General features: G+C 43.4%; 1 protein-coding gene across 2 annotated transcripts in view; it reads left to right on the plus strand.

The window, feature by feature from the left end:
• GGT7 (gamma-glutamyltransferase 7) overlaps positions 1 to 22,239 on the plus strand; it is a 1,549,331-nt gene that overhangs the window by 1,001,824 nt on the left and 525,268 nt on the right. For both annotated transcript variants that reach the window (XM_069652281.1, XM_069652282.1), the window contains exons 7-8: positions 10,468 to 10,661; positions 16,365 to 16,452. In XM_069652281.1, coding sequence (XP_069508382.1) covers positions 10,468 to 10,661; positions 16,365 to 16,452 — 282 coding nt within the window. The remainder of the gene's footprint in view (positions 1 to 10,467; positions 10,662 to 16,364; positions 16,453 to 22,239) is intronic.

The raw sequence follows: 22,239 nt of genomic DNA on the forward strand, positions 1-22,239 counted from the left end.
CAGCTTTAATGCTAAATGTCCTCTTTGTCCCGATGCGCATTTAAAATAGCAATGCCTTTAACCTGATAGTGCCACCCTTGTCAAAGTCAATTACTGCTAGTGCTCTCACCTTCTTATAGTTGAGCTCAGCCTCTCTCTCAGCACCTTGTGGTCCGTATTATACAGTGCTCCTTTCTTTCATTCTCACAGTTGCAGAAGGTAAGTACCAGTTACCTTTTGTTTTCTGATGAACCCACTGTGTTCTGCAGTGTTTTTCCTCTTTCTTGAGGCTCCCCACAAAGCAAAGTGCAAGAACTCACGGTATGGCACCACGACTACTCGGTGGGCTGCCGTGATATTTACTGAATTATTTTATCGTTGTCGCCATTGAAAGATTCTCCAACACGTTGATTGTAGTTGTAATATATTTTATTACATATATCTCCAGATCTATTCATGCCCCACCGGTCTGCTACACTTCCTCCTTCCAACTGATCATAACATAACTCTCAACCTCAACCTTCCAGATTCCACATTTTCCCTACACATTCTGCATTCCATACCTACCCTTCTGCAATTGCTTGCATATGAGATGCTACAGATATCTATTGTCACAGCCACACAAACCTTAGCGTCTGTCCGCCCAGAGTCGCTAGCAGTGCCGGAAAACACTAAGGAACATGGCGCCTCTTGTCCACCTCCTTTGGCCGCCGATGAGGATGGCTTTCAAGCAACTGATAGTGTTTTGCTTGCGTGCCCGAGGTAACCCCCGATTGATGCTGCTGATTTGGACACTAGTGTGGTTCGAGGGCAGGACCCTGCCCTATCACATCACCTAGGGGGATGTGATTGTACATGCGTCTGACAAGTCGAAAATCCTGCTATTACACTCACAAGTTACTAAATTATCAGCTGAACATGATGTTATTTTGCCAAATTCTCCTAGGTCATTTACTGTAAACTCGGGAGATGATATGCTTAATAATGCTATCTAAGGAATTAAATTACCAGGGCAGCATGGTGAACTATTAGTGGATTCACGTAGTTTAGAGACTGCAAATTCATCTGCTGAGATGTATTATTTGGATCAGGGCCCTGGCACGTCGAGGGTGGGCCCCAATATTACTGGGAAAACCCACAATGCAAGGTGTACACCCAGATCCCCTTTGAATTGATCAAACTTGTGCATACTTCATCCCGATTCTGCCATGTCATCTGCCAAGCCCACCCCAAGACAATCATTTGGGTTGAGCCACCCACCTCATTTTCTGCTGGAAACCAGTTTGGCTACCATCAACACGGGCATTTATAGCCTTATAAAAATCTATGAAGCCATGGAAAAAAATATGAGCAGCATAACATCCTTAGTGGATAAAGTTGACTGGTTAGCCTTCAATACTGAACCCTGTACCATGGAGGACATACCCCCTAGTCTCATTAATGTGACTGAACAACCAGTGGAATTACCATGCTCGAGGTTGGCTACTGGGGTGGGCTTGGATCCATGTGAAATGGACATGTAAATCCTCGAAGTTTGAACCGTCCGAAAAATTGACCAATCGGTATGTATAACAACTGACATAACAGGTTCAGTCACGGAGCAGCAACTCTCTGAGGAAGCCACTGCCTGTGCTCCCTTATTTGACCTATTTCATCCAATACAACGCAGGAAAAATTATGAAAGTGACGTAATTTAGGTAATAAAATAAAATGAAAAATCAACCTCCACCTCCAAGAATAAGTAATAATAAAGCAAAGAAATGTATTCAAGGTCTAACGACCCCAATTATAAACCGATTGGCATCTAAAAAAATGAATCTGGAAGATGCAAGGGAGCACAGGCTGACCGGCTCCTTACAGAGCGGAATACAGCCCACAATATTTCGGACGTATGTGATACTTTAATCGAAACTGATTTATATTACCAAATCTCTCCACTTATTCCATTGCATCTTCACCTAAAAGTGAAACAATACAGGAGGGACATCAGATCCCCCAGTTGAAAGCCAGTATTATTCAAATTGTAACAATGCAAAATGTGGATGATGAGTTTCCAAATGTTCTCACTCTAGAACAAAAGAGAATGGGAATTCCCCCTCACCCCCCCAGCTTGGAGTTACTGAGAATTTTTTAAAAGAAGATGTTCTATTTCAATCTCCTCCCAGCTCGAGATTTCGTGCAGTGCATAACAATGATAAACATAAGACTAGCACTGACAAAAATAAGTTATCAAAGATGGTTCTAGATTATTCAGACAATCTTCGGATAGCAATGATTAATAGAGACACATCAGACTCATTTCCAAATAGTTCAACGCTCTTTGCTGCATTTTAATAAATTCCATTGCTAAGGAATATACAATCCCATGACATAAAATCAATATGATTTATTAACAGCCACAAGTTAGATACGTTGGAGCTAGGCATGCCTTCACAAATTGTAAAATAATTGATATTGAAAACAAAGGATAAGATGAGGAACAACGGTTTTGACATGCAAATTTATAAAGACAGATCAAGAGCTAAACAAGGCATGTATCTTACGCTAAGAAATCTGCACCTTATCAAAGACAGCGGAGTCGATCTATTTCGAAGCAAAGATTAACTCAAGAAGTAATAGCAAGGTTTGCACACACAATAAATTTGAACCCCTTTACGTTAGCTGTGAGGGGGAAAGAGGACTGCTATCACGTGAGGTCTACTATAAAGATGACCCAACACAATCTAGAAACAGAAATTGGTTATGGCTAACAAAAGCCAGTATGGATACAAACTATACTATTAAGCATTAATGTCAGACACTAACATCTTTTCAGTGTGTTGCTATAACAATATGGAACACAAGAGGCTTTTCACACATATTTAGTTCAAAAGCTAATAATCCTTTCATTGCATCTGGAATTGTAATTCTACAAGAAACATGGATTACTACGCAGACGATATGGCCCAATTTTGGAATAGCCTGGATCGCAGCAGTAAAGAAAAACAAAGGTTGTCCATCTGTTTGGTTGTTAACGGCAGTAAAACTTGATTCAGGTCTCCAATTAGAATCATGGGCATCACCGCATCCCGGCATTCAATTAACTAGGGTAACAGGTAATCCTCGGTTTCCACTGGGCCCCAGGGTGGCGCTCTTGAACATCTATTGGAACCCAGTGGCGACTGAAGATGATAAATTCATTGAATTGATAGTCCAAATGTTGGATCGTATTGCCGGTGATGTTCAAATTTATACAATCATGGTGGTCTGCGATTTTAACATGAGATGTATACCCAATGGGTCTCAATCTCTTACTTTGAGAGCTAAAAAATAGATTTCCCTGATGGAGAGGAATCTCACTATTCTAAATGGGACAGTTCCAGGGATATTCCCCCGGCCCCAACGGTGGAATAGAGCGTAATCAAAGTCAATTTTTGACTATGCTTTTAATTCTGCACATGAAGTTAACGCCATTCACCATTATTCACACTTTAACTAGTGACCATAATATCCTAAAAATGTCATTGATAAATCCTAACTCTTCAGTTCAAGAATACTTTAAAGAACCTATTTCCCTTAATCAGGGTGGAAACAGGATAAAACGGTCAGACAAACTGGATTTTTTTCAGGTCTCACTTAGATCAGCACCTTAAGCGCTCATCGCTTAGCAAGAAATAAGAGTACACCGACGCACTTAACTTAATAATGGAAATCCCCTCTTCAAATGGGTCTTGTTTGTTTATTATTTGTAAAGCGCTCCGGACACTGAGGTAACTGGGCGCATTTCAAGACAGCTTAAAATACATATACAAAAAGTTAAGGCAGACAAGGGATGTACAGGCATAGATGAGTAATACAGAAATAGATGGCAATAATTTACAATCATACGTTGACAATCAGAAGTAAGCGGGAGCCGTATAGTAGTCGTGAGATGGCCGTTATCGAGTCCTAGTAGTGAGTGCAGAAACATCATTCGCGAGGAGCCACTTTTTTGTATTCAGTCTGAAACTATGGAAGGTTTGGTCCGTTCTTAAGTTGAGTGGGAGGGCGTTCCACGCTGAGGCTGCTTGAACCGGGAAGCTAGATCTACCAGCTCTTTTTAGGTTGAAGCGAGGAGTGATGATGCAGAAGGAGTTGGCTGATCTAGTTGGTCTGAAGGAAGTTTTGCAGATAATTTTGTCTTTGAGGTATTGGGGTGCAGCATTGTTGAGACATTTGTGAGTGGTGAAGACACGTTTGAAATATATTCTGTCTCGAATAGATAGCCATTTGTAGCTCTGTCTTATTTCAGTGATGTGTTCTTTCTTAGGCATACTCAGAGCTGTTCTCAGAGCGTTGTTTGTAAGGTTTTCAATTTGTTTAGAACTTGTTTAGCTCCTGCATATAGTGCATTGCAGTAATCAAGTTTAGATAGGATTAGTGCACAAGCTAGCGTGATGCAGCTGTTATTGGATAGGTAGGCTTTGCAGGCGTTAATAAGCTTACAGGTGTAGGCTGTAGCCGAGGCGGTGGCGTTGACTAGTTTCCTCAGACACAGCGTGGAGTCGATATAAAAGCCTAGCGTTTTAGTTTCCTTTGCGGATTTGATTATGTTGCCGTCTATGTTGAAGGACGCGTATTTGGTGTTTAGTTTAAGGTGAGGGGAGGCACCTAGGATGAGAATTTCAGTCTTCTCATCATTCAAGCAGAGGCTGTGGGTGGCCATCGATGCTTGAATGACAAGGTAGATTTTGTTGAGTAGGGCGTTGTTAGAGTCGTAGTCACCTGATAGGGGAATCTGTATCTGGGTGTCATCTGCATAGTTGGTGTAGATGACACCCAGGCGGTCCAGTAAGTTGAAACAGGGGTTTAGTAAAGACATTGTATAGAGTGGGGGCGACACAGGAACCTTGTGGTACTCCACAGGTAATAGGAATGGGGTCGGCTGAGTCCGTAGGGGAGAAAACCCTCATTGTTCTATTGTTAAGGAAGGACTTGATCCAGTTAGAGGCTTCTTGTGAAAAGTTGGCAGATGAGGTGAGGTGTTCACAGAGAATGTTATGGTCTACCAAGACAAAGGCGGCGGAGAGGTCTAGCAGGAGGAGTAAGGCACATTGTCTGTTGTCTTTCAGAAGGTCAATTTGTGTATTCTAGTCAATTAAGGCCGTTTCTGTTCCGTGAAGGGGTCTGAAGCCCGACTGTCTGAGCCCTAGGAGGTTGTGTGTTTCGAGGTAAGTCTGGATTAGGATATAAGCTGCCTTGTCGATAATTTTCAGTAGAAAAGGGACTGTCGTTATAGGTCTGTAGTTGGTCGGGATGGTGGGGTCGAGTGAGGTTTTTTTTTAGTAGGGGGAGAACCCAACCCTTTTTCTTGTTGGTAGGAACCAGACATGATTTGAAGAAGGCGTTTATGATCCTCGTGATGAAGGGAGCAAGATTCCTGGCAGCATCTTTTATGATTTGTGCCGGGCAGATGTCGCCTTTTTTACAAGAAGGTTTTAAGGAAGCTATAATATTTTTCGACCTCAGGTGTGGTGACTCGGGCGAATTTGAATTCTGGTAAGCTATTGAAGGCTAGAGGTTTTTCAGGTTTCTTATTGGTTTCGGTGCAGTTGATGTTCAGTCATTTAATGGCAATTTTGTTGGCTAAGGCATTTTGGATAACAGTGCACCAATTTTTATTTTTCGGGAGAGAGTCATCAGGGGCTGTGGGAGATTCTAGCTCTCTGAGAATTCCAAATAGTTCCTTGATGCTGGAACTTGCCAATATTAAAACCTAAATATAGATATGATTGGCTTACTTATACTCTGAAAGCACAACTGCGTCAAAATCTCAAATATGTCAAAAACTATCCTATATGCGAAAGAAAGCAAGTAAAAACCCGGCTGTATACGCAATATAGAAATGCAATTAAGCAACGCAATGTCCAAAAAAATAACAGAAAGATGGTGAAAGAATGTTAGCAGCTAGAACTACTCAAAAATCAAGTGCACAAAGTTGGTGCCTCCTGATTGACGTCACTCCCAATGCTTCATCGTCACTACTGTTAAATACGGTAAATGAACAGGCCTGGACTGCACATTTATCGGCTTTATAACCCAAGTAGAGTTTAGCAACCTGCTCTTTGAACAGTTGGATATCCTCCTCCTTATTAACAGACTTAGCTCCTCGAGAACTCTGGGCCCAGATGGCCTGTCGAACGCTGTAATTAAAGCGTATTCTGAACAATGGGCAAAGATATTAGAAGATATCTTTTATAACATTCTGAAGAGAGGACGGATTCCGCAACAGTGGAAAGAATCTATAATACCGATATTTTAAAAAAGGAAATAGAAATGTACCATCTAATTATCGACCCTTTGCTCTTCTGGACATACCAGGGGAGATTTTCGCCAGACTAATATTGAGAGATCTCACGGCTGAAAAATGCTAAATTGCTCGATTCCCATAAATCCGGTTTTGTTAAAGTACTAGGAACCACAATCAATGTATTTTTATTATCAATCATAAAACAAGCTATTCTAAGCGAACAACACATGTTTTTACCTTTTTTGATTTTAAACTAGTTTCTGATTCGGTCTCAAGGGCACGATTGTGGTTCAAACTGATGGACGCAGGTTGTCCTACACATCTTATATTAGATACATGAATTTTATTCAGACACCTGTATAAAAGTTAAACTTAATCAAGATGGATTACTCACTAACCCCTTTGCAACCAAAACAGGCCTTAAACAAGGCTATATTTTAGCTTCTACGTTGTTTAATTTTTACATTAAGGATATCAACATCTATTTAGACCTCCCTCGCGCATTCCCTAAGGATATCAACATCTATTTAGACCTCCCTCACTCATTCCTTCCAAATATTTAAGCTTCTGCATAGTTTAATTTGTACATTAAGAATATAAACATCTATTTAGACCTCCCTCGCTCATTACCTCCAAAAGTTGGTAATGGGGTAGTATTTTGGCTGTTATGTGCCGATCTCGTTATAATCGACCAAATGCAGATAGGACTGCAAAGAAAACTTAATGCACTGGACGACTTGGCACATAAGAATGGATTGTTGATGAATACGCAAAAATCCAATATTATGCTATTACATCATAATAACAGAGGAATTGCTAATAATTTCACATGGACACTCAATAATTCGGTCATCAGCGTAGTTAAAGAATATAAATAATTAGGTAAAAACATGAACAATAAGCTGACTAACCCACTGTATTAAATTGAATTAAAACTGAAAATGTGAACATCTTCTCAAGGCAAAATAATACATGCTGAATTTGGAAAATGTACATATGTTCCATTAATTCAATTTTACAAGCAAAAGATTGTTCCAGTGGTCACCTATGGAGCACAGGTTAAACATCCAGAAAATCAACCAAAAATGGATCTATTAGAAGGCATATTATGGGGTCAAAAATGTCCTATCCCTTCCCCAGAGTACTCCAATTGCGATCTTGCGCTATGAATTGGCATTGGTGTCATTGAGTGCTATAGTAGCCTAGCAAACTTTGGCCCTATTGAGAAAATGTCTAATTTCACATGGTAATGACCAGACTCTGATCCCATTGATACGTGCCCCCCTAAAGGGACACAATAGTAGTCCTGCAAACACATGGGAATCGTATTGTAAGGAAATTCTGATAAAGGCAGACATTACAGAGCAGCTCCTCACAGATTTCCCAGACAATGCTAAACTCAAACTGTGCGGTTGGGATTGGTGTGTAACATGGGAAAAATGTAATGTGTATTCAACATTTAAAACTGGAAAATGTCTGCTAAAATCTCTGCATGTTGTTCCAATCTACTTATTGAAATTCCCTGATATCAAATATGTTAGGATTTTAATGCAAATCTGTCTGAATGTATGACCTACGAGAGGTCAGATAGCAAGCCGCTTTAAGACCAAGGTCGTTTTGACCAGCTGCAGATTCTGTAATGACGAAGACCAAAGTGAAACCCTAAAACATTTGTTCGTAGAATGTCATCACCTGAGCTGTCTAAGAAAATAATTATTTTTTAAATGTTTGTAATCCTAAACAAAGACCAACTGTGGAATATGAGCTTCATTGGAAATCACATATGTTCAAACATTGCCACTGTTAATTATCTTCGTCCGTTAATTTAGATGATGATTTTACGATTGAAACACTACAATCGTAGCCATGTTATGACATGGATGGTGACAATATCAATGCATCTGGTGTTAGCAATTGGAAGGATGAAAGCTGTTGATTAAAGGTTTTGTAAAGATGAGTTTGTGGAACATGCATGTGGGGGAAAGTGATATTATGTGGACACAAGTGTCTCTTTAACTTATCGTTTATAACAATTATGTATTTTGAAAGGTTGTGCTTAACAACCAAAACAAATAAAACAATTTAAAAAATATCCAGCGTGTATTGATGTAATGCTCTTCCTTAACTTGATAAGGTAAGTTGTCAAAAATGACTAGGCCTGCCTAAATTTCACTGTTCCGGGGGTGCTGGTCCGGTGTCATTAGGCCCCTCCCCTTCCCACTCCAATGCTTAAATATTAACTCTACTAAACTCACCAACTTACGAAGTTAGATCAACAGAGCACAATAAGGAGGATGCCAACAATAGCACAAATCCAGAAGAGCCGGTTGGCTGCCATAAGGCCCTCCCCATTGCACTCAGATGTATGTATACAAAGCTCAACTCAATGGGCCAACCCACTCTCTCTTGCTCTGACCTCAATGATATTTTCATGTAGCTCCGGCCCTAGGATAAAAAGTCCACTATTTCCAACTGTTGGGTACGTCCTGCTCCCAATCGGATTAAATATATCATACATAATGACTGGTTAAAAATTCAGACCAAATGTATACCAGAGTACAGTTTTTCAACATAAGTCCTACCTCACAGGACAAGCCTGCTCACAATCTCACCAAATCAAAATGTCAAACCCAACAGAGCCTGGTAATTTTTGACAAACAATCTTGTATAAAGCATTTAAGATCACACTCCATGTTCCTCCCCCTTGGTACCACACAGTCCAGACGATCAATCCACTCAACTTCTTTCTGCAATAGCAGTCTAGTCAAATAACCTCCTGGCTTTGGCTTGTGTACCTGTTCTAAAATGTGCACATTTCATTGTGTGGGGCTTCTAGGAAGTGCGTGGATGAGTAATTTCATTACCTTTCATGAAATTACTCATCCACGCACAGGCACAAAGATCAAATTGAGACATTCATGTACTTGTGATTCCATTAACATCATTTATGCACTGAAGTGCCCATGTGGATTAATGTACGTGGGCATGAAAACAAGGAAGGCCAAGGTCCATTGGACCGATCATAAATCTAATATAAGAGCCAGGAATTTGTCTTCTCCCGTTGTGTCACACTTCCTAGAACCTCAAACAGTGTAGCACAAATGAAATGTGCAATTTGATATTGTGATGATCGAGAATTAAGTCTGATATGGTAACACTCAAAGATATTAAATTCAAGAAATTAAAGATTATATTCTTGTAAAATTGTCTTTTATAAAATGGTATCTATCGGAGATAGGTGAAACTTGTTTGTGATACATATATTTATAAACACTGGTATTACAATGGACTTTGAGTCTGCAATTTGAATGGTTTACAGTCTAGCTACATTTTTTTATTTAATTTATTACATAGTTTATGAGTGAATCTATTAGCAAACCAAGCTTATTAGGGGAGTTTTCTCCACAGGAGTGCATTTGGGTCACCAACTGGCAACAGTGGGCATATTTGATGTATATTGTCTCACACTTCGTGGCCAGAGAGTATTGCCTACATGCACCTGAAACTGCATTGAAATCATTATATATGTATACTTCACGAAATTAACCATTACAATAGGCTGTGCACCTCACACATCTCCTGTTATAGTAGTTTCCCTGTCCCCACTACATCCCAGAGGCGGCTGACAATGAGCAAAATGGCAGATCTTAAAACTATCTTGGTGTGAATGTTGTGAATGAAATGTACAAAAGAGCAGAGGTTCCAGGAAGTTGAGCATTGGGGTACTGGTTGGACTCTGGGGACTATGTCCCTAAAGTGTAGGACCTTCACGGCCTTTCCCACCTCCCTCACACTATTAACTTAGAATCGCCTCTTGTGTTGGTTCCTCACTCAAATAGGCATTCCTCTCAACTCTACCCTACTGTTGGGAAAGGGGGAGCCTGTGCCCTAGAAAACACACCTCTCTGAATTCCAGGGTATGCTATCAGTAGACCAACAGATTCTTGACAACCCTGTCCCTAACCACTAGATTCCAAAGGAGACTACCTAGGGAATAAAAGGAAAATCTTTTTTGACAGGAATAACCTGGCACCAAGTAGGATTGTAGTTTGTGTGCTTTTTCACTGCCTACTTCTTTCTGTCGAATTCAAGAATACAACTGTGTTGCAACCCTTTATATGCAAGTGTTCTGTTCCTCCCTCATGACACTTCTTACACAGAGGTTTACTCATTCAAGCTCCCACACACACCACTAACCAATTGCTGTTTTTGTTTAACAGCCCAGGCGCTTACTGAACATAAGACCCAGAACACTTCAGACCAATTCCGAGAGACCTTTCTTCCCGAAGGACAACCGTTGCTACCAGGAATGTCCATGCGATGGCTAGAAATGGCAGACATTTTGGACTCTGTTGGCACTAAAGGTGTTTCGGCTTTTTACAACAGCAATTTAACACAGGATATGGTGTCAGAGGTAAGTTTGTTTTGTATTTAACTGCCACAAGGTATGTGTACTATAACCTGACAAATAGGAAAGCGTGTGAACAGGCTTTCTTGGCATTATTGAACCTGCTTCCCGTACCTGTCTGAGAGAGAAGTAGTCTTTCTTTCAATGATCACGTGCCAGTTTAGGACATAAAATCGAAATTGAAAAAAAAAATTACCTGTTCCTACTGTTCGCTATTCTCGGACATTTCAAAATCCCCTTTTGTGACTTACGGCTTTTTATTATTCCGAATTTGGGAATAATTAAACGCTAGCACTATAGGCTGCTGATGCATTTTCTTTGGTAAATCCAAGAAAGGCATTCATTTTGTTTATCTCCACAATCATACTTGTTCCTCATTCACGACTTTGCAAAATGGATGCTGTGTGCAAGGTCTAGTTCAGTAATCGTGTGGGTGATGTGGAAAATCACAATGCTGCCATCTCGTGGTGTGAGGAAGAGCGCGCAACGGTCACTTTGGGGCTAGAAATTCCTGCCTGAATTTTGGACTGGAGGCCGGCTCCCATCGCCCTCCACCGGCTCCACCATTGCCAACGTATTTAAGCACACACTGCTCACTCAACGTACACCATTAATTATTAAAAATTCTTTAAAAGTTCCCTGTATCTTAATGTTGGAATTACTACTACCGATGGGTGTATCAGAACTGATTACGAATACATGTGTTGCAAATTTGTTTTTCTGTTGTATTGTAAACAAGGAATGGCCAAATATGTTTTATGATTAATACATGAATAACATTCTTTTGCATTCGTTTATTGCTAACTTGTATTGTTTGTATTATGTAACCCTGTGCATATTGTCTTTCAATTTCTCATTCCCTTTTGTTTTTGACTTTTTCCTTCTGTCATACGATTTTAACTTTAATAAAAAATGTTGTGCTACATCTGTACACTTGCAGAAATGTACATCAAACAGAGCACAAAACTAGAGGGAATTCGATTGCTAGTGTCCTTTTTGATCCTCTCAATCCCTCTTCTGGTCCACTCTTGAGAGAGTATTTGCCTTCAGTTGCATGTGGTCATGGTTGAGCCATTACTGCATGTTGTCAGCTACATATAATGGTTGGCGTATAGTCTCACTAAAAAGCAACATCCATGAAAATATCCTTTCAAGGGCACATGCTTTTTTGGCGGTCTGGAAGATAGTCTATAAAGTCCTCAAAGCAGATCAGCATGCTGTCAAGCTCCACAGGAAACAAGACCAAACGTTTAAACATGGTCTTACAACATTGGAAAATGTAGGCATCGGACAGCAGAGATTTCATGAAAAGTATGCATAAAGGGAAAGATTGCCTTAGAAGTCCGGGAACCCCTTTCACATTCAATTAATATGAAAGCATGATGCCATGCATGTGTAGGCCAGAGTCCAATGGTTCTCAAAAGAATACAGCAGCTATGGATGCTTCGTTGAACAGTGTAGTAAAATGGGGTACAAAATAGAATTTGCCTCTGCTCCACTGACCTCGGGAGCAATTCAAACCCCACTTCCCAGGGGCAGAGCCAAGAGGTAAGCAATGGTCTAGAATAACCACTAACAACTTGGCAAGGTGGCAGTCAAGCGTACCCAGACAGAGGGGGAGTGGGGGGGGGGTTCCATTATGTTCCTAGTACCCAAACACCCCTGAAAAATTCAGGCTGGGGTTCGACATGAAATGCCTGAATCCAAATGTAATTACTCTGCAAAACAAGATAGAATGCCTGCAAAAGGTAATCACACTGATCATGGAGAAGGGTTTCCTGGCCTCACTGGACTTGCAGGATGCTTACTTCAATGTGCCAATTCTATGAGAATATCAGATGTGTTAGCCGTGAGAGTACAGCACTTACAATTCAGAGCCCTGCGCTATGGATTAAGGACAGTGCCACCACATATGTTAACAAAGGTTGTTGTGGTTCCAGTGGTAGCCTTCATACACAAGTAGGGGATCCAAACATTACCCTACTTAGATTTAGATGGAGCCACAATCCTGCAACAGCTTTGCTTGATTGTGGAGTTGTCATTAAGGTTGTTGAAATCGGTGGGGATCTTTCTTAACAATCCTTCTCATTGACATAATCAAATTATCACAAATTCATAGGGACATGCTTCTGGACCTCTAAAGAGATCGTAATGTTGCAGGAGACTGGCCAGTACGACTAAAGTCATTACTGACGGCACTTCTAGAAATGGATCAAGCAACCGTCAGGTTGTTCTTAAAAGTGCAGGGTGTGATGAGGTTCCCTGACTGCAACTTCGTCTGACCATGAGCCAGGTGCCTCAGGGAGCTAGGTAGCTAGCCAAGCCGGGCAACAAAAATTACACTTCCCATAAGGCCCATCAGGAACAAACAGAACCCAGAAAGGATCCATAAAGTGGAATTGGGGAATGGGGAGAGAGTAAACCTGGCAGAATGCCCAGTTAGGTATCTTAAGCCAGAGAAGACATCAGGAAATGTGTCTCCCACAATGTCCTTTTCTCCCAACCTGAAAACCCAGAATCCATCAGCTAAATGAAATTATCCATTGAAGGACAGATAGACAATAGGAAAAACCTTAAGCACAAGAAGATAGAGGGGAACCCCTAGAGCCAGCCCCCTGACGCACTTGCCTTCCTTACAGCAACACAGCTCTCCATGCACGCAGTTACAAATGGCCAACAGGGCCTCACGGACCATCAGGAAGTCAGGGCTTTGCCAATCCGAACCCTCACACTCTTAAGTCTCACAGCTGCAGACCATCTTCCCCAGTTCAAGTCAGGGGTGGGGGGCATGTTACTATATAAGCCATGCAGCCCAGTCCAATTTGGTGGCTGACTGGAGCAGGCGACACTTGTTTGAAGAAGGCTGGAAAGGGAAGACCGATAGAGAGGTGCTGCAGAGACTTTCCAGACTGGGGTTTGGAGATTACTTCAGAGGGGAGAGGTGGCAGCGGGGGATATAGGAAGGTGATCTATACAGAGTTGAGAGATGAAGGGAAAGAGGGAGGAGGTAAAACCAGGAGTGGAGTGTACGCGATAGTAGGCACAGGAGAACATAGGGAGGAGGGGAAATCAGGAGGAGAACGGAGCACAGGGAAAGGGGAGGAAATAAAACCTGGAGTGGATTTGAAGCAAGGAGTATCGTTATATTGTGGTTGAAGAGGGGGTTGGACTAGAGGGGACACACTCTGTAAGATTAAGAGAAAAGGAAGAGATTGCAGTAATGGGCCATGGTGGTAGTAAGTAAACTGCGATGGATCAGCAGATGGAGAAGGTGGACTAGACTGACAAGACTTCTAAGAGGACTGGAAAGGGGGTGGTTGAAGAGGAAAAAAAGCACTAGAGAAGAGATCAGGACTGAAGTGAGGTGAAGGGCCTGAAACAGGTTAGAAAGCTTGGAGGTAGGAGGCTCTGAAGGGCCATATCAGGCCCCAGGCCGGTCTAACATTTGGGAGGAGGTTCAAGCTGTGGGTCAGGGAGCCTAGTGATAGTTTAGAGAGGAGGTGTGGAGTGGAGAGATTTGGGAAGAGAAAGCTGGTAGCGCTCACTTAATCTGCCTCTTCTGCCTGACCGCAGCACCATCTGCAAAAGAACCCAGAATGTTCTGCAGATCTTCAAGGACTGGCTCAGTCTAGTGGTGTGGGACCCCGGAAAGCCTAAATCTAGGCTCAAAGAGCCGAAGCACTTGGTACATCCTGGGGCCTGTATCATTAGGTTGGAGTGAGGTAACGCCTCTGGGACTTGTCCAGTAACGGCTGAGACTCTAAGCCAGTCCACTCACACTGAGATTGTGAAAGGTGTCCTAACAGACATTTGTGGAAGGTGGCCATCCTAGGTGTTTTCTCTTTTGGAGAAGATCCTATTTATATTTAACTCTGCCCATTCATGTACACAGTCCCTAATAAAAATGTTGGACCTTCACCACCTGGTCTTGGCATACTTTTTGGTCCAATCTGTGACGAGCCTCATGGAAGCCTCTGTATTCCTGTTATCAGGGTGAAATAACCCCTCCCCCCCGCCCCACTCACCCAGGCCATTATTCCACCTTAACAGGCATTTAGGCAGATTGCAAAGGCTTTTGAGAAGGCAATTCTAGTTGCTCAGGAATTAAGTCACAAGTTCCACTGAGGGTTATAAATTATTTGTTAAATTGATTTCTACTGAGGCAGCACTCTGATCCCGGTTCCCACAAACTACCAGTCTGGGATAGGGGTGCTTTGGTGGAGGAACATCAGCATCAAGAAAGATGGGAAAACAGGAGGTGGCACAATCATCCAGATGGAGGAATCTAGCCACTCCCTTTAAGGCCCTTCATATCTTTGCCCTAGTCATTCACGAGAGAGATATCCTACATCAACAGACAGGGGGCCTGATCCAGAGCAACGTCATATTGACCTGGGTGAATGGACAGAGTTGAACCACTTGTCCATCAAGCCACTCACATTAAGTATTTGGACAACTCAACAGTAGGTCGGCTAATGAGTCTTTTCTTCAGCTATATGGGAGGCGTCTGGAAATCTTCCTGATTTGCAAGAGATTCTGATCACCAGTCCTAGACAGGTTTGCCTCACAGCAATTTGTGCAGATGCCATGCTTCCAGGATCCCCTGCCAGGGAGCATAAGGAATAGATGCTATGATGATGAGGCGGCCAGACTGGCTAATGGTTGTATGCATTCCACATTCCCAGATCTTCATAGTGGTAAATATCAGGGATTCATAGGTAGAAGTTCTTCTAGTTCCTTTCTGGCGACACATTTCTTGGTTTCCTCTTGTGTTGAAGCTGGCTGTAGCTCCAGTGTGTCGAATTCCATCATGTTCATGTACCCTATGATTGGGTCAAGGGGTGCCGATTCAATGTTCCTCAATGAGAGCTTGAAAGGCAGGGGCTGCAGGGACCAGGACACTCCACTCCTTTCGAGTTAGTGGTACAACATGACAGAAGACCATGAACATTCCAAGTGTATAATGAACCCCTGAAGAATATGGGTCTTGTTGTGTGAGAACAGACTTCCAGCTCTTTAGCGTACCTTTCCAGACCTCCTACAGTTCTTTAAAGAACGTTTTAATTTGGGCCTAAACGTTTTCGTCCCTTAGTGCTCAATGTGTAGCAGTCAGGAACTTTAGGGAACCTTGGGGCCTGGATTCCTCCAATAAAAAAAACTTTTAAAAACTAGTGAACAGTTTATAGAAGTTATTCAAAAGCAAGATTAATAGCTGTCTCAGAAATCAACACTCCCCCGCCCCTGTTAGTTCTGATGACCTAATGGACCAATAGAATATATTGATTTCGAATTAAAAAGTGATCTACTGAGGGTATTCTACTCTTATTAGAATGGGCAAGGAATGCAAATGAAATTGCTTCCAATCATGGTTGTTGGTACATTCATATGTATTGGAAAAAGGAAGAGAAGTACTGAGGGTAATGAAGATTACGGGTAAATAATCTGAGCATTGCCTCCTTCAACAGAACACATGGGCTTAAGGACCTTGCTAGATGCAGAGCTGGTTTGATCGGAGGGACGGGCAAATGTTTCTCTGTGGAAAGAAAGCGGCTTATTGCAGAGCACACCAGTGTTGCAGGGTTGGCAGTTTATTGTAGGAGACATTAAAAGTCTTACAAATCTGCCACATCTCATTGTAAATCGCATATTCCTGTTACTTTTAGATACATGATTTTAAAACGGTTTCCTTGTGTTCCCTGTTTAAACCAGATCCAAGAATACGGAGGGGTCATGACTGAGGAAGACTTCAGTAATTATAGTGCACTGTTGGGAAAGCCAATCCAAGGCGTGTTCCAAGGTAATTGATGTGTCACAGTGCTCAGTTTCTAATGCCCTTAATTCATTTAGAGATGCACATGCAACTGCAACTTTATTTGTGTGATAATGTTTAAGCGGGCGGGCAGTACTGGCTGGTAATGGCCAAGCTAATGACAGAGCAAAACGAGGAGAATTACTAAGGGCAGCAGGATCCGTCAGTTTGGCCTAAGCCATACCTCTCAACACAATCACACTTTTGGTGTATGCCACCCACCCACCAAGCCCCTTAAATGCCCAAATAAGTCAATGGGCTTTCACACGCCAAAAAATTAAATCTGGTGTTTTCACGTGCCTGGTAGGCCACAAAAGGTTGATAACTAGGTCTAAGCCTCTGGTCATAATCTCCACTAGCACCTTCGGTTTATGCAGTGAAATTAGTCATTTGAGCCAAAGGCCCAATGTGATGAGCTGAGCTGGCATACAGTTTGGAGGAGAGAGTTGAAACAGAAGGCAGACTATGGCCACTGGGCATGTGCCAACGTAAAACTAAGAATTACTAGCCACTGCAGAGCATCCAGGCCATGCAGACACTGTCCCACTGTCGCCTCTGCAACACCCTCCCTCCCCCAATCGTTAGTCAATACATAACTGATGGGTGGGGCAATCCAGTATGGTGCGTGCAGGCAATGTTGCAGTGGAGAAGAAATGGCTTTAAGTACAACAAAAACCCCAGTGAAATAGCAGACTCCGAAGGACTAGGCAAAAACGAAAAATCATTACCTTCCTGAGCATCCAACATTTTTTTTAAACTGAACAGTCTAAAGGGTTAAATGAAGTTGAACGCCAACACAAACTGAAAGAGTAGTTGTCAGGTGAGGATAACCGTTGTTGACAAAAACATGCTATGACAATTCAAGGCATCCCAAGTGAACAAGCATTGGAAATGCCAACAGTTTGGGCTTGTATGCAGACATGGGACAGGCACTTGCCAAGTACAGCCATTAACTGCCCATTGATGGTAGCAGGTGCACAATGGTGCGGTAACTCGACATCGAATAGCAGTGACTGGCAAATACCGAATACTTGTACACAATCCAAAACTGTTGGCTTTGCCAGTGCTTGTTTTTAACAGGACTTCAGTGAAGGACACACAAAGTGCTTATAGTGTCTGAAGGCAGACTTGGTTAAGATCTGTTTTTATTACACCAGTAGTGAGTTTACAACTTAAATTACATCATTAACACTCAGAAGACTGCTTTAAAAAAAAAACCCTGGCAGGCCCTTCCAGTCCAAAGTTTGATAGGAAGGCTTGATTAAAGCGAGCTCAAAGAGTTCCCATGAGGTGTTTTGGGCGAATAGGGGCAGGAACTGGGTGGGAATGGCCATAGGGATTAGCATGGCCATGGGGAGTCAATGGGTGGGCGAATAACCAAACGCCTACAGGCTGTGTGTCCCTCCTCATATGCCATTCTCCCGCATGGGATCTTTCATGCATTGACATTCTTATGAATATTCCCTGTGGTCAGACTGGGAATCCTCAGTAATATTAAAGCAGTTTAGCTTTAAAGCATGCTTGTCACGTATATAGCTTATTGCTGTCACTTTGGGTCATACTGTCTGAGCCAATGGCATTAGTCCTGCCTATCTCCACCCCTAGTGGCCATCTTCAGATTTTTACTGCACGTTCTCGTGTTGGGAGTCCTCATTGTTTTCCTCGTCGAAATATCGACTTTTGTACTATTTTTGAGAAAATGTTTTCCATCGTTCCTTCATCATCCGTCCTCTTTGTGACTGCTGGTAGTGGGCGTTAGGAAAGATTTCATTTTATATGTAATTTTTCCCTACAGTTGTACACCCCCAAATATTTTGATGCTGTTTAAACACCTTAGTCTGACTTTGCCAGGGGAGCACAGCCTTCTGCTGCACTCCTCTGGGCTTTCCCCCACTTTTTATGGGGAAACTGACATGCCCTTAAAACAGTCAGTACTGGGAAACTTTGTTTCCCTTAGTCCTTTTCCAATGTTGCAACTTTTCTGCAACATGTAACAAGTGCACGATTACCTTACAGTACAGTGCACTTGGGTCTCATAGTCATTTCCAAAGACCTTTTCGGAGATGTGCAGGTGTCATGAACAGGGCTGGTGGCAGCTTATCTTTTCATGTAATTTTAAACCTTTTCTGGCATTTTTACCGCACTTACCGCGTTTGGCACGAATAGGTGGCCTAGCTCTAATATGGCTATGCCACAAGGTTCTTTGTCCTGTCCTTTGGCCATCTTGCCCCTTTGCCTTCCCCAGGTCGAGCCGACCCGGGTCTGTCCTTATTTGGTCATGCAGTTTCCCGCGAAACACCAAGCTTTTGTGGGTTTCTGCATGCCTTGTGTGTGCGCCTCCAGGATGTTGGCTGGGGTGTCTGTCCCCAATACACATGCTGGTTGCCAGAGAGTCTGGAGTGCTGTGAATTGCTGGGACCACCGTGGTCCGTGATTGGTCCACGTATGGAGTGTGTGTTTGTGAGCAGATCTTCCATTGGGTCCTCTCCGTTTTGGCACGAAGCGAACTTTGGATAAGAGGAGGCCAAAAACCCATACCGTGTCGATCTCTGGAGTTCTCACTGAACGAAGGATAGGATCCAAGTATCCTGAAAGTAAGAAGCCGAGTCGAGGAACTGCTGGTGAACCACTGGAAGGTTTGGCACCCTGAGCCCGCTGTTGTCCCGTGGGACCCCTCTGCATCTGGTCGTCCTAGAAGGCCTGCAAAGACGCTTTTACCCATTAGAATAGTGGGATCAACTATTCTCGGCACCTTCACCAAAACCTGCAAATAAGCCTTCTCAGAAGTGTCCTTGGGCCAACCAGTGGGCTGACCAGCTTACGCCGGACCTTTGCTCTGTCTCTGCTGTTGTTTTGAGGAGGCCCTCGAAACTTGGTATACTGCTAGCTCTGTGTCCCCGGCACCCTCACACCGAATTTCGAACACTTGGCATTCCCAGGTCTGAAGTGAGACGAGTGCGCCAGGACCGGAGTAAACGCGTTGACCGTGTTACCCAGCCGCGGCAACGATCTTTGCAGGTGCACTGCATTTGGGACCCCCTTCCCCCTGAAGCCTGCTGCAGTGAAACTGGCCTGATCCATCCATCAGGAGCGGAGAAATCACCACTGTCCCGTTTGAGAACCATCACTGTATCGCTGGAACTGAAGGCCGCAAAGACGTCCTTTTTGTCGCATTTGAATCTGCAGCCGAACTGGCGAAGTTTGGTCCGGAGTGCGCCTGGGGCCGGTGAGTAACCCTACCCTTAACTAGTGGCCCCTAGCGCCTCCAACTGTTTTTACGCATGAGTGGCCGCTGGGGGTCCCTCTCCTTTCCACTGCTAGTGTAAACTAGCGCCCTATTGCCGAACCTTGCAATCACCTCTGCCTTCAAGTGGAGGCCCTCCTCGAATAGTGGGAATCTATTCTTCATCGCCTCACCCATCTTCCTGAGCTGCTAGAGACCCCTGAAGAGAGCCTGTTTTGCCCATTGGAACAACCGTGCACGCCTGCACTACATGTACTATTGAGCATAAGTCTCCTCTCTTCGTAGGGTTTGGACTGCCTTTAGTTAGGTGTGTGTTTGATGTTGAAGGGGACTAAAGACTATCTGCACTGCCTATTTTCCTTCCACTATAGGTTGTGAACTTATTTCATGCCTTTAACTCTTTAGACCCCAATGGTCTTGTATTGATTGTGTTGTGTTGGTTTAGTAGGCTTGCTCTGATTCTTTTACTGTGTGTTGAGTTACAAAGGCCTTGTAATAGATGTGTTTATATTTTTGATATATAATCCTGCCTGGGAGTAATTTGTAAGTGTCCTTGCTCTGTGTGCTCATTGAGGTCTTTCAGTCACCCTCACCCCTCCTGAGACTTAGTCGTGACCGCTGCCCTGATTGGTCTGGCTTGTCCAGAGGTTACCCTGTTCCAAGAAACTAGGCTGGCCTTCTGAACATCTGCCCACCAGGTCAGAGTTAAGAAATCCGTCTTAAGTAGGGATACGTTGCCGGTGAAGATCTGAAATCTGGGGTGAAGATGAAGATCTGGACTATCGACTGATCTTCTTGCCGTGTGAGACCTTCTCCACACGGCCATGGGGCGCCAGCAAGGAAAGCCTGTTCCAAGTATCACCTAAAGAATGTTTTTGTGGACGACCAGCATGATCAATGCCTATATTTCCTCCATCCTGTCCACGATGTGGACAAATGCTCCATTTGCCAGGCGTTTTCGTCTATAACGCGAAAAGATCGCATTGAAGATTAGTCACTTGGCTGGAGGAGGGTGACAGTGCCTCCTACTCTGCTTCAGTCCGAAGTCGCGACTCTGCCAAGGTCAACAGACGAGTGGAAAAGACTGCTTCTGCGAAGAGGTTGAGATTAAAGGAGGACACTTCCCAGGGGAAGAAGCCTTAAAGGGGACATAGGTCACACACCGCGACTACCCCAGTCTACGACAGCAGTAGCTACCAGAGCGCTGTATTCTTAATCTGTTTCATCAATGGCCCCGCCATGACTACTACTCCTACAGCCAAGTCAAAGTCCATGACAACCATGACTAAATCATCGAATTCACATTCTTCAACGGCAATTCCGTTGACTACCCCGTGGACAATCCGTAGGCCAGAAACTCCCATCTCCTCATCTACAACTGCACTATTCATGATTCGCTCATCCGCGACCTCTTCAATGATTATTACCATTGTTTCCAAGGTTGCGTGGCCTCCCAGGCCAGCGTCTATGACACTGTTTTTTTTTTTAATCAATTTTATTTGTTTTACAACAAACAATCAACATTAAACAAAAACCAGCAGTGCTTATCATCATACTTTAGCATCTTGTACATATTGTTAAGTATCTGCTGCTTACCGTTTACCCTCCCCCCAACTCAAGCCTACTCCACTTCACATTCTGCTTCTCCTTCTTCCGGGGGAATCTCCCCTTCCTTATTCTCAACAGATTCCTGGTCGCTTAAGCAGTCCTGGGGGGACCCATACAATGTGGCCACTAAGTGTTTCCAGGCCGTCAGGGTTTCTGCTTCCTCCTCCTCTCCCTTACTACCCGCCTCATGCCACACTGCCTTTTCAGCTTCGGTCCATTTCTGAAGGTCTCTCCACCAGACTTCTACCCTCGGTCTGTTGAATGCCTTCCACCCCATGGTAATTCTGGGTTTGGCAAGTATATATGCCAAGTCCTTAAGTGTGCTCACATGTTTCAATTGGCGCGGTCTAGTGATCCCCCTACCATGCATGCCCACACTGATTGAACATTTATCTTGATCCCCTTCTCATTAAGCCGATGGGCTACTTCTCCCCAGAACTTCTCAATTTCTGGACATGCCCAAAACATGTGTCTCATCCCTGCGTTTTCTTCCCCGCATTTGGGGCATGTTTGTCGTTCGGCATTCTTAAAACGAGCTATCCTTTGGGGGGGGTCATGTATGCTCTGTGGGTTACATATGGCTGTATTTGTTGTAGCATCGCGTTCCTAGTCACTTTTTTATGGTACCCTTGAGCCCGCACCCATAGCCCGTCACTCATGGGTTCCCCGACTTCTTCTTCCCAGTCTTGTCTTAATTGGGCCACTTCCTTTCTCACCCTGGACATCAATAGCTCATAGATTCTAGAAATCTCATGCCCTCCATCTGCTATATCATATATCGTTTCTATGGCCCCGTCAGGTTGATCTTCTAGCATTATTTCAGACCATGTCTCTCTGATCTACCGTACCATTCTAGTATAAGTAATATATTGCCGCACGTGTAGACCCGTTTCCTCCGACACCCCGAATTCCTTTATCTCCCC

Source organism: Ambystoma mexicanum, chromosome 3p (genome assembly GCF_040938575.1).
Source record: "Ambystoma mexicanum isolate Mex_15411 chromosome 3p, UKY_AmexF1_1, whole genome shotgun sequence".
Classification (NCBI taxonomy): domain Eukaryota; kingdom Metazoa; phylum Chordata; class Amphibia; order Caudata; family Ambystomatidae; genus Ambystoma; species Ambystoma mexicanum.